This window comes from Mytilus californianus, unplaced genomic scaffold (assembly GCF_021869535.1).
Source record: "Mytilus californianus isolate M0D057914Y unplaced genomic scaffold, xbMytCali1.0.p SCAF_2, whole genome shotgun sequence".
In the NCBI taxonomy this organism is placed as follows: domain Eukaryota; kingdom Metazoa; phylum Mollusca; class Bivalvia; order Mytilida; family Mytilidae; genus Mytilus; species Mytilus californianus.
Window position 1 is genome coordinate 130,635,158 of NW_026262668.1, and position 13,951 is coordinate 130,649,108.

The 13,951-nt window shown below is 32.5% G+C and overlaps 1 protein-coding gene across 1 annotated transcript in view; it reads left to right on the plus strand.

Annotated features, from left to right (window-relative positions):
* The first annotated feature begins 4,103 nt into the window (after positions 1 to 4,103).
* The window catches only part of LOC127731037 (uncharacterized), a 167,135-nt gene continuing 157,287 nt past the window's right edge, over positions 4,104 to 13,951 (plus strand). Inside the window, exon 1 of the mRNA XM_052239811.1 lies at positions 4,104 to 4,254. Within this exon, the coding sequence (XP_052095771.1) occupies positions 4,187 to 4,254 (68 nt within the window). The 5' untranslated portion in view covers positions 4,104 to 4,186. The remainder of the gene's footprint in view (positions 4,255 to 13,951) is intronic.

The window sequence follows — 13,951 nt, forward strand, 5'->3', positions numbered from 1 at the left end:
CCAAAATTACCCTATATCTACATGTTAAATACCATATACCGATTTAAGATCTAATATTAGAAAATATGTTTATCATATTTGGAAAAATCCGTGAAATGATAGGAACGGTAACAGATTACATGAAATAAAACCATATTTAAGCAAACATGTTAATACTTTGTTTTATACAGGAAAGATCAATTTGTTATTTCTGTATGCCGTATCGGTCATACTAGAATAAAACGATGTTATTTTTTTTTAAATAAAGTCCAACCACAATGTATACCTTGCGATTGCAAGTTTACTATTAAACATGTAATTTGAATGTATTGACTTTGCCGGTATTCGTAAGAAAGATTTTGATGTCAATAATATATATGATTTATTTGTATTCCAGTAACACAAATTGTTTCATTTTTAAAGAAATTTGAATATATTCTTAAATATATATATGTTGTTTCAGTTTTAACTGATTTTAATTTTCATCACGTAGTCTTAGTTTTAAATGTTGATTTATAAATAAGTAACTATGCTTTAAACTTGTGTTTTGGTATATTGAAGAACCTTTTGTCTGATTTTAAAAACTACCTTTGTAGAAATATATGAATTAGCTCTCGCCGCGATATAGCCTATTAGTGCTAAGGCGGCGTCATACAACTACCAATCAATCACTCAATGAACAGCCGTCAATATGTCAGTCGTGACTAGCTTCTTTTATTCATTATAAGTGTTTAGTAGGCATATCAATAAAAAATATAGTATTTCTGGATTTTATCTCAGCACAATGTTGCTGAATCAAAAGAGGATTTGTTTCAGCATTATTGTTTTTACGGAGATATTACATCTTTTTGTTGATTTGGAAGTTTGTCTTTTCGTCGTTTTTCGTTTTTTGCCATGACATTTTCAGTTTGTTTTCGATTTATTAGTTTGAATATCCCTTTGGTATCTTTTGCCTCTCTTTCCCATGGAGGGCATTTACAAGTTTGAACTTGAGCAATGGACCTTCAAAAATATCTTTATTTATATATAAATTTCTGAAATACAAATGAAAATTGGCCTATTGGTTTATTAATTCAATCTACTACAAATATAAAGATATTAACTGGATATTTAGCAGCAATCTAGATTTGAATAGCATAGGAATACAAACAAGTTGCATCTGTATCGTAATAACGGTAACTTTTCGTTATATCAAAAACTTAAATGCAAATGTATTAGTCTAAATTGACTATCATGCATTTCTTTTTTGTCTGCTCATTCAATTATTTCTAAAAATAGCTTCATATATGAGCTAATTTTTTATATAATTTTCTTGCTCTTAATTGTTGTTTTTTGTAAAAATTGTAACTCGTATAACAAAAAGGGACGTGTTATTGCCGCCTTTAAAAAAAATCCGCATTGATGGCTGCCGGTTTGTTATGCAAGCAAAGCTGATATTATTGGTTTTGATATATGTATTTTGATATGCAGTTGAAAGGTTTATAGAGATTCAAGTTGTTGAAAGCGATATTTGCAAAATATCCTTTTCTTACGTACCGAAGTTAACGAATGACACCAGTCCTTTTTGTGTTTCGAAACGCGTGTCTGCGTACTTAATGTTAATGTTAAGTCTGGTATCCATGATGAGTTTTTTTACAACCACTGGGTGATTATCATTGCTGGTGGAGGTTTCCTCCCAAGGGTATCACCAACCCAGTAGTCAGCACTTCTGTGTTGACTTGAATTCTCATTGATAAGGTCATAATTATAAATGAATTGTTTACAAAACTTTGAACTTTTCGAAAAACTATGAATTTTCTACCTCATGAATTGATTACTTTAGATGTATTTGGCAGAACCTTTCGAAATTGTGGGTTCTCAATGCTCCTCAATTTCGTACTTTATTTAGTCCTTTTAAATTTTTTTATTCCATCGTCACTGATGAGTATAATCCTTTTGTTTCCGGAACGTACATTTTCATTGAAGAACGTCCAAATCGTCATTTGAATGACCCGATAATGAATATTTCTTATCATATTTACACATTGATTTGTTTTTATCTTTCAATGTTAGTACATACTGTGTATTTGGGGAAATGTACGGAATAGGAAAAAGTTGTTTCGCTCGGTAATCCCGGCATGAAACCTTTCACTGTATTCAAATTCTATATGCGATTTGACTGTGCTTGTCTCTCTGGTGTTGTGTCCACTTTTTTATCCTTTATTTCCAAGGCAGTGGACAATCTTTTTTCAAGATTGAAAGGTAAGAAAAGGTAACAGACAGTGAAACGATTCTGATGACCACGGGGACGTACAACAAATATTTGGAATACAAATTGGCATACGTTCATGTGTCATATAGAATCAGTGATGCAGAACCAATGAAAAAACCCAATCCCTTTATGATAAGAAAAAAACAATACAAGAGTGTATGATGTTACAAAGATATCAAAATTAAGAAATGGTTTCTTATTAAATGTACACAAAATTATGGAAAAAACGGAATACAATTGTAGCTTCTTCTCAGACTTCAATGAACCTGTAGTCGTGGCATCATCCGACGACGGATCCATGAGGGGTTTCTTTGGTTTTTGTAGTTTATGTTATCTTTTCCAGCTTTGATCCTGACTGAACACAAGACAGGAGGTCGAATAGACCAGGTTCGATTTATGGGTTGGTCACGTCTAGCGCTACATATTCAACATTATCATCTTCTTCATATGGTATTTTAATCTACAAAAAAAACGTTTATATGAGAATTTTTCACAGATTAAATCTGTAGAAAGAGTTGGAGCATGTGTCAATTGGGTCGATGTGGTTTTGGAGAGTTGCTTTGCTGGGTACCACCGACTAGAAGCCTGTCTCAGTATTAAAATTTTAAATGCGATCATACTGTGCTTGTATCTCTGGTGTTATGGTCAGCTTGGACCTATAACTATTTAGCTTCTGTTAGACATCGCTGTCGCTGTTGAATAGAGAAAGGACCTATTTAGGATACACGTTGGTGCTCTGACATCGCCGTAGATGGCAATCCGATGTGGTTGGAAGAAAGGCAGTGAACCTTTTTTTCACCATGGACACATTTAATAATTATTGGGGATATGGAAAGATAAAAGACAGTGGGACGATTATAGTGACGACGAAGAACGTGCCACAAAATATATGAATACAAACTGGCAATAAACCATTCCGCTATATAGTTCACTGATGAAAAATAAATAACAAAAACAAATCCCTTCACAATAGAAAAGAAATGTGCTCGAGTTGTTTAAAAATATCAACATTAGGAAGTTGTTGTTTACTTATTGTATGTACCAAACAAACGCAATCTGCTAATCTTTAAAAAATTAGAAAATACCAAAAGTATCTCAAGTGGTGGCATCATCCAACTGAAAACATATTTTTCAAAAGTTACTATTCCAAGTATTTCAAAGTCTATCCATGTTGGTGCTTTTCTCATTCGTGTTAATCATCATTCAATCTCCTTTCACTTTCTTTGAAAAGTTTGGTCACAGAACCGACACATTCAGAGCAAAATTGCGATGTTACAGTAATAAAGAGGGTCATTACTGTAAGAGCTACACTAGTGTGTGAATTGTAATAATGATCACATGGCTTCTTCTAAAGATTCCCCTGTATTTATACTCAGACGAAGAATCGTATTTAAATTTTTTGTCTAAATCGTAGCTAATGCACATTTAAAATATTAGAATTAATATGAGAAAAGAACACATTTTGTTGCATTTTTTTATTTACTATTCTAATCACACTGTTACTACAAACTTATGTATATCAACGGACTTACAACTCTATGTATGGACAGGAAATAATTGAAAATATGTATCAAAGAATCAATTTTTGAGAACAAATTACAGTTGTAATACTTTGAATGGACAAACATTAGATGAACATATCTAATTTGATTATTTTCAATGTTTGGTTATATCACCGAAAACTTGCAATTTCAATAGAAATAAAAAAAACAAGAAGGTTATGGGGTATAAGTTAATGACCCAAAATATTTTTACCACGTGGGTTTAAATCCCAAAACAGTATTTTTAGTTTTTTTTAAATAAACAGTATTGTTCGCAATAACACAAAGAAACCATTCAAGTTATTTCACGTATATAATTACTACAGTATACACAAGAACTTCCTGGTAGCACCTATATATACATTGCACTGAAAGGTTTCATTTGTGTGTTTTTGATGCCTTTCTAACTATAAACATGCTTACAGTTTTCTCCCTATTGGCTGTTTCTATGCTGCTGCAGACTACTGTCAGTGGATTGTCGAGGTAAGTAATACAATGTCATAATTATTTAATCTTTTGATGTATCAATTTGCAGTCTAGCGAGAGAAATAACACCACACATCCCAATTATAATGCGGAAAATTAAACGGTAAGAAAATTAGTGAACCAAATTTCTGAGTACTTTTTAACTACTGTACAACTATTTGATGAAAATAAAAATAAACTCATTATACCACATCTCCTTCTTTCATTTTCATTTAACAACGTCACATATAAAAGAAGCTTCAACTTCTTTCATTTTCATTTAACAACGTCACATATAAAAGAAGCTTCAACTTTTGAGTTGTTGTGCGTTTGTCTTTTATTTGTATCACCATAAGAGTTGAATTATTTTCTGCTGTGTTCTATGAAAAGAACTAAAATGTTGTGTTTTTGTCAATTATACAATCTTACAGCAAAAACTACATTATATATATTTTACAAGCGTTAGATTTGCAATTATAATATGGCTATGCGATACAATACTTCAAACTTTGCGATAACAATTTGATATATGTTAGATCAGACTGAGTTTTCTGATAATTGGTGCTGCTTTTTCTATGATATATGATGATTTTTGAGATGTATATTGACCAAAGTAATACGTAAAGCTTTTTGTGCCCAGAGCCTGAAGTTGGGACCATCAAAGTTGGATAAATACATATGGAACTATATTTATATGACGGCTGCCCAATTTTAAGCGACGTTGCTGTAGAGATTGGAGGAAAAGGTGTAGGTTCCAGCACGAGTTGGTGAGGAAGTTAAGAATACGATCTACTCTTAACATTGTGAGGTTGATTTTCTAGGCTATCTTTATATAAAGATACCTAAAGAACATAGCCAAAATCATCCAGAGTAGACTTTGGATGGGTGTTTGGGGGTTACAATCTCAAAGTTTGTACAATTTGCAGAATTAAATTGTTCAGAATTTATTAAAAAGGACCATTTCTGTACAATATAACCAGTAACCAATACCGAATCTAATAACACTCGCAGCGAAATATTGTCCAGGATAACTACATCGTGATATTACATTGTTTTATTCCTATCTTGTAAGACTTGTATAATGAAAATAGCAAAACGGTTCCGTTTTCTAAAAGCATTACAGGTTATTAATATCTTTTTCTGCTAATATAAAATTATGATCATCCTATTTATTTTCACCATTGTTGTTCATACATAAAGGACCGTTGGTTTAAATTTCAGAAGTTAAAATACTTCCTTATCTATGTATTATAAGTTTATTTTTTGGCAGATTAATTTATACAGGTATCTATAAAATAATCCTCTGTGTTTTTAAACAGAATACTTCCTGTTTAACCTACTATTTTCAGGCAATTGAAACTAAGGGAAAGTAATAGAATACGAGAAACAAATATAAACCAGTTTCATTTTTCTGCTTAGCACTTTCATGCAGACGTTATTATTTTGTTGTTCTGCAGTTATGGTTCCCATAAATGTATAGTTAATGATATCATGCTTCATCGCCTGTGAATGGTTTATATGAATCACATTTATTTGCATTTGAATATTGACTTCATAATAGTGTCGTCGCTCAATGAGAATTATACACAACACTTATCTATTTCTCATACATTACGACCGATACAATATGAATATTACTTATAGGTTAGGAAAAAAAGGGGGAATAATACGGAGTCTGTTAACCAGTGGTTTGGAACAGAGTTTTATATGTTTATGAATCATGACCAAATTTCATTTGATTCTTACAGTTAGGAACATATTTTCATCTTCGAGGGTCAATTCAAATTGAAAACTTTTCCTATTTTTTTTTATTATATTTAGGAAATACTACTTCCATGATAAAAGATAGATGAAGAAAAATTGCGTTGATGTAAAAAAAAAAAAAAAAAAGAACTCGTACATTTTGATTGATGCAATCTGATGACGTCTTATTTTAGTTATTATTCTCGTAGTCTACACTTCCAATAAATCTGTATATAAACGATTAATCAATAACCTCGAGCTTGAGCATTGATCAGGTATTTGACAAAAAGATGTAGAAGGGATGAAACCTGAAAAAATGGTTTTTGATAGAGAACTACTTTAGTTTGTCAATACTTTAAATCCGTGTATGGTCAGCTTTGTTTTGAAACCGTAAGTGACATTCTTTAAATAGAAATAGATCATCTTTAATTTTATACAAAAGTATCGACAAGCCATATTTTAGAAGGTTATCATATGACATTGGAAATGACTTCACGTAAACTGGAAAACCCCAATTATTTCTCTAATTGCATTTTAAAGGACCTAGACACCACGTATTTATGGATCCAAAGTAGCAAACACTTCCCTATGACATCTGGAGTAGATATTTAAAACAGACGTTCCACTTTTCTTCTATTAACAAATTTTTAATCGCGAAGAGGTTTAAATTCAGCTAATCTTCTGCATATTTTAGAATGCAATAAAACTTTATTATTATCAGATTTGACTATACGGCTCTCTGAACTTTAGATAGCTAAAGTTATACAGGTTTATACTATAAACGGTGGTCTATAATTACTTACATCCTCTTCGTTTGAAATATGGTGGATATTAATCTCATTGGTTACCATACCACATCTCCTTATGTTTATAATGTAGTTACTAAGCTTGAAATAATGTTTCTTGAGGTTTTTTCAGAAGTTACTTACATCGTTTGGAAAATATGTTTATTTACTATATTAGTTTTCATTTAAACATTGTTTATCAGCAGAATAAATTCCATTCGTTTTAATTAATCATAATTTCAATAATTAAAGGGAGATGAGCTGTGAAATTTATGTTCACTGATCGGACTCAAAATCACATATTTTATGTACATCCCAGCTCCTTTGTTCCAACAGGGGTGATCTGAGCCTTACACCCCAGTTCTATTGTTGTACTTCACAGTTTCTATTTCCGAAACAAGTGTAAATTCAATAGATCTATTGTTACGAATAACAATGAATTTTGACCACAGGGTGTGACGAGCGGGGTTTCTGGAAACCCCTGCTTCTACATCCCGCAAACAAAGTCCATTGTTATTCGTAACAATAGAAATTGATTATTTTTTAAATAGCATGAACATAAGAAATTACTAATAGTGTTCACCACAAATTGTTTCAAGATATTAAAAAAACACATTTCATGATATTCCAATAGCGAGAAAAAAAAATTAAGCAACAATTTTGAATACAAAAATAATCCTTTAAATACTCCTTTGCTTGAAGGTATTTTTTTTATCCCAGTCATATGTCTCTATTCTAAAGCATTGATCTTTAAAAAAAAAAAAAACGGTGATTCTAACTCCTGGACCCCCCCCCCAAGTTACCCAGTGGCCGATCCGGGGTGGGGTTCCTCGGAACGATGGAAGTTGTTAACGACCTTGACTGGCTTTACAGTCCTTGAACGGTTGGACCCGACTTTTATTTAAAAGATCAATGCATTTGAATGGTCGGACCACCCCCTTTTTCTCTTGACTTGGGAACCCCGGCGATCAGCCCCTGATTGCCCCCAAAAAGGGAGTTCCTCAATATCAAATCTGTATCTTTGTAATTTGAACGTGTCCGGTAGTCGGGTTTCTAATGCAGACACACCTATCCCTTAGTATGACCGAATATGAATGTTTGTTTATTCTAGAGCAGAATGCGGGGGGGGGGCTTTTTTTATATAAAACCGTAAGATATAAAATACATTAAAAATTACCTTTATTACACTGATACAGGTAGGTACTTTGGGTTATAATATCTTTAGTCTCTTCTACCAAAATAAATCAAACGCTTGCCACGAAATGTCGTCCGTCTTATACCCGTCCATATTGCCAACTGCATACAAGGAGCATGACGTATTTTTTGTTTGTGATAAGAATACACGAAACGGTCAACCTTGACCCGCTGATCCATATTAGCACATGGATTTAACGGGAATATGCAAAACAACTTTGACATTTGTAAAATATACTCACTTGTCAAAATTGAACGAAGATAACCAAAGAAAGGTTACTAGTGGGGTTTCATGTAATAACAAAAAATAGTTTAAATCATGGTATGATATTGTCAATAAATATGCTATTGGTTTTGTTTTTCATTTAATAATCAATGTTAACAAATATAAGATTTAAAATGGGGTGTAAGTTAGTTATACACCTCGGGATATGGTGTGTCTGGATAAGAAACCCCTCCGGCCTCCGGCCGACGGGGTTTCTTATCCAGACACACTAAGTTAGTTATACACCTCGGGATACGATGTGTCTGGATAAGAAACCCCTCCGGCCTCCGGCCGACGGGGTTTCTTATCCAGACACACCTATCCCTCGGTGTATAACTATTACGGATCACCCCAGCCAGATCACCCCTGTTCTAATTAAAGCCTATTGTAAATATAACAATAGGTTTGTTTGCGATAGATGAATAATGTTCTACAGGATGACACTTTCAATTAAAATATACTCATGCATTTCTTATAAGAATATGTGTCATCCAAGTTTGTCTTTTGAGACATGAACAAATGATTTTATTTTTTTTTTCGGGAGGGGGTGGAGCGGGGTCAAATACATTTTCATTCATAGGGATGACAAAAATAGGTGCCAACAAAACAAATCAAAATTAATGTAGAACGTGAGGAGGGTGGGACAAATTCATTGGGTTTTTTTTTGGTAACAAAGTAAATCAAAGTGTATGTAGAAATTTTTTTTTTATATAAATCTGTTGAAAGAACAAATATTTCAATATATTCAATCATCAATTTTAATACACCATACCAACAATTTATCGAATGAAACACGTGTATATGTCTACTTGAAATTGAATGTAACATTCCTTCCGACTTCGGTCTTTTTCCGGCCATCTCGGATTGTGTTCCCTCCTTTACCTGTACACATTTCATAGTTTCGGTTTCTTGCACGTTATCACCATAATTTTTCTGCAATTGGAGAATTTCTTAGACTTTTCGCTTTTGACTTCAATTGGTTTGTTATAGGACCAAGTTGCAATTATTTTGGAACTCCAGCGTTAAACAACTTAGTAGCAGTCGGAGCACGAAGACTGTGGTTGGTAAAGAACACATCTATTCCAGCATCTTTCATTATGTCCTTAACAACATGTTCAAGTTTGTTTTTACCAATTGGTTGATTACTGAACCATACAGGCCTTGACCTCGTTGCAAGTGGCTGGAAATAAAAAAAAATCGAAGGGGACTTTCAGCCGTTAATTTCTTCAAGTATAATTGATAAACGTTGACAATGCTCCTATCAGGCTGTTGGGTGTTACTGTATGCTTTTGCTGAATATGGCTCAATATTTATGTGTTCAAAACCACCACGATAGGTTTTAAATATTGATTCGGTGTATTGAATATATCAAGGACATAGTTCAAAATTGTCTATGGTGAGGCTCCTGTGTTCATGACCACCTCTTAACCCAAAATTAACACCGAGTAGCCAAAACATTGTGCGGAGGAGTTTCTGTGGAATGTCAGTTCCCAAATAACCATTTTTCCACAGTTGTTTTTCAATTGCTGGATGTATTGGGTCAGCTTTCTTTTTAAATAAACCAACACCAGCTTCTACTTTTTACATGGTATTATTACATTTCTGATTGACTTAAATTGTTCTCCAGAGAGCAATGGAAAGTTTTTACCATTAATTTCGAAATATATTACCAAGCCGCATGCAATTGAAAATATGCTATCTGATTGATAGTCGTCACCGTCTTTTCTTTTCACGGATGTAAAAAATAAAGGCAGTTACAAATTTAGTTCCTCATCGACCAAATTCGAAATATCCTTTGCACGTTTAATTGATTGTGAAAATTGTTGTTGTTGTGTTGCTTTTTTCCAGGAACAATATATATATTATTTGCCCATGTTGCTTTCCTTTTCGTGTTATTCGGCACAAAGACTTCCATTTCTTTCCTGGCCTCTGTTTCAGTCATGAAAGCAAATCTATTGGGTGATTCTTGGCAGTTGATTGGGTCTGAAACTTAAGGAAGTAAAAATTATGGAGAGTATTTTTTCATGAACATTTTTAACATAAAAAAGATAGGGGTAACGACCTTTTTTCTTAATAAATGTAAATTGCCCCTAGATTAATTCAATAATAGTATCATCCTGAATTTGATGGGTGGATGGTTGTTTAACGTCCAGTGGCAAGTAAGATGCATAATCAAGACGATAACATGGTAATGAGAAATGAATACAGACGCTACTTTGTACTATATGGATTTTTAACATGCTATTTCATGAAGTAACAGTTCGCAGAAAGACATATCAGAGGCTCTGGGTGGGGTTTACAGAGTAGAGAATAACACATCAATGCTACAGAAAAAACTAAATTATAGAGAAAAACATGCCTGAAAATTTAAAATGGAGAATAATGGGGTGATGAAATATAAAGAAAAGGGAATAATTGGCAAAAATATAAATAATAAAGAAAAATGACGTTGAAAATTAAAGAATACAGAATTGAAGAACCCCCACCAAGACCCTCATGTCATCCTATCTGGGCACTTTATTCTGTCTTAAGGTCGACTGGTCTTTACTCTTACTCTTAAATGCCACGTGCTTAGTGGAGAAGCAATTTTGAAGCTTTTAGTTTGATCCGACCGAGGTTTGAACCTTTTCGCACTCGAGGCGAGCACGTCAACCATAACAACACCGAGTCGGTTTCCCTGAATTCGTAAAAAAAAAAAAAAAAAACTTGCTGGAACCTCATATTCACGTTACAACACTTTTCGTTTTGTATTTTCATCTAATCATTTTAAACTTTATATGTTTATGATATGTTTAGCATCATTGATATAATATTTTCAAAGTTATTAAATATGTAAGCATCATACTCAGTCGGATGCTTATCTACCTTAAGTTTCGTAGTAAATTACTTAGGCAAACAGAAGAACACACTTTTCTTGCTCGTATAAAACTAAGCCATCATTTCTTCAAATATATACTCAACAACAGAAAAAAACTCACAATCTCCTTCAATTTCTTTGGCTGTATCCATCTTTACTGAAGAAGCTAAGGCGATAATTCTGGCATTGCAGTTTAGTGCTACTTCTGACAAATCAAATTTAATCATATGTTCTGATTCGCTATCATGTCTTCAAGCAATACAAAATACCAAATTTAAAAACCTGTTAATTCTAAAAATCCTTTACGTCTAAGAAATTTGAAAATTCTCAATAAAGAAATTATATTTCTATGGTGCCAAGTCATACCGGCATTCACGGAAACACAGTTGTAGATCCGGAAGCAAAGAATGCCCTGAACGACCCAATATCTAAATCTGAAATGCCATATACTGATTTTAAATCTAATATAAGAGGATATGTTTTAAATATATGGAAAAATGCTTGGAGTAAAAGGAACGACAATAAATTGCATGAAATTAAACTAACTTTATGCAAACTTTGAAACCAATTTATTAGCAGGAAAGATCAGTGTGTTATTTCTAGATGCCGTATTGGTCATGCACGAATATCTTTTAAAAAATGAAATTCAACCAGATTGTATACCTTGCGAGTGCGAGTATACAATTAATTGAATGTATAGGAATAGACTTTTCCGATATCCGGAAAAAAACATTTTAACATAAAAAATATGTATGATTTATCTAATAATATTCCTGTTGAAATAATTGTTTCATTTTTAAAGAAATTGGAATATATTCCAAAATTTGAATTTGTTGTATAGTTTAAAATGATTTTAAGTTTTTATCATACTATCTCATTGATGAAATTTTATTTGTACATAAGTAATTTCGCTTTAAACTAAAGTTTTAGTAAATTGAAAGACTTTTTGTCTGATTTTTAATGAAACGTCTTGTTATAATATTTATAATAGCTCTCGCCGCGATATAGCCTTTTTGTGCTGATGCGGCGTAAAGCAATCACCAATCAATCAATCAATTTTTTTGGCGTTAGAAGATCAGTTGTATGTGACGCTTAAAGAAGTGCTTGAAATGAGCCAAAATTTTTAAACAATAGTTATAGAGTCACGAATATCAAATAATGTGAAAATAAAGATTTTTTGAATTTTCATTTTCAACACAATACGGAACAAGAAATATGTCCATAGTACACCGATGCCCCGCTCGCACTATCATTTTCTATGTTTATTGGACTATAAAATTGGGATCAACACTCTAAATTAGCATTAAATTTAGAAAGATCATACCATAGAGAACATGTGTACTAAGTTTCAAGTTGATTGAACTTCAAATTCATGAAAAACTACCTTGACCAAAATCTTTTACCAAAAACTTTAACCTGAAGCTGGACAAACAGACGAACGAACGAACGGACGCACAGACCGAAAAACATAATGCCCCTCTACTATCGTAGGCTGGGCATAAAAATTTTGCAAAATTTGTAAAAACTGAAGTCTAACGTTAACTTTTCAACTGTAAAAAAGGTACATTGTTATTAGGGATGAACTCCTCAATGTCGCCGCAAAAACGAAATTTGTTCATAAAACCGTGGATTAATTTAAAGATCATGTTAAAAATATACTACATGTTCATAAAATTTTATCAAAAATATCTGCTTATGGAAAGATGTGATGCGTTATTTGTGTTGTTGAGTATATTGCGTAAATATGATTAATCCTAACATCTAGTGTGTGATCTGGTAGCTTGACCGGATAAAGGAGCATAGTTTTCAAATATATTGCTAGCATCTAAAGCAAAGTTTATATCACCAGGGTCAAATGTGTCACTGTCATCTACAAACAGAAACGAAAGCAGATTTGGAATATATAATATGGAGAAAAATTATACTTTGCTTTACAAAATAAACATGTAATAAAGAAGATGTGGTATGATTGCCAGTGAGATAACTCACCACCCAAGACCTAAAGTAGTAAATTTAACAATTATAGATCACAGTACGGCCTTCAACGTTGAGCCTTTACTCACAACGTAAAGTAAGCTATAAATGTACATATCAGGAGTGTTTTTGGTCATTGGTGTGTCTTTATTTCGTCATACTTTTAAGTTCGAAGTATTATATATCTGGACATTTGCTAAGCCATTGGATTTGATTGCTGTTGTTGTGTTTGAGGCCATTCAATTGTTAGGTATAGTTCCTGTCACATTGACTTCCATGTGTTTAGATTTTTTATTTATTTTCCTATTGCATCGAAATGCATGTCATTGAGATAAACTAGTAAAAAAATAATTGAGATTAATTAAATCATGTTATTTTTTACGGTTTTACACATTAAACTATATATTACCAATCATTCAAGGAGAGAATTGCTTAAAAAAATCCCCAAAATCAAATAAAAGTAGGTGGTAAAGGGCCTTATTTTCTCAAAAAAAAAACGAACTTTCCTATCAAATTTAATATAATTATCTGCACTTGATTTTAAGAGAATTGTTTCCGTTTAATAATTATAGTTAAACGAATTTTGAAGTATGTGATGTTGGTGTGTATTCAATGATACTTGATAAAATATCTTGCAACCAAAATAGAACTAATGTAACATGCCCAGAAAGGATGCTCAGAAAAAAAACACCCTATCAAAAGAATCTATGTGCAAATGGATCGTATCTAACATTCTCCTCATCATCAATTTTTCAAATGATAAGCATTCAAATATGAATTGAATTCTGATTTTGAGCCTATATGCTTAACAATAATATACGGTTGAAGTAGTTCCTTACCCAATTACATATTCATACAGCAGCAAGGATATGTATGAGACCTGTATCAAATATAATG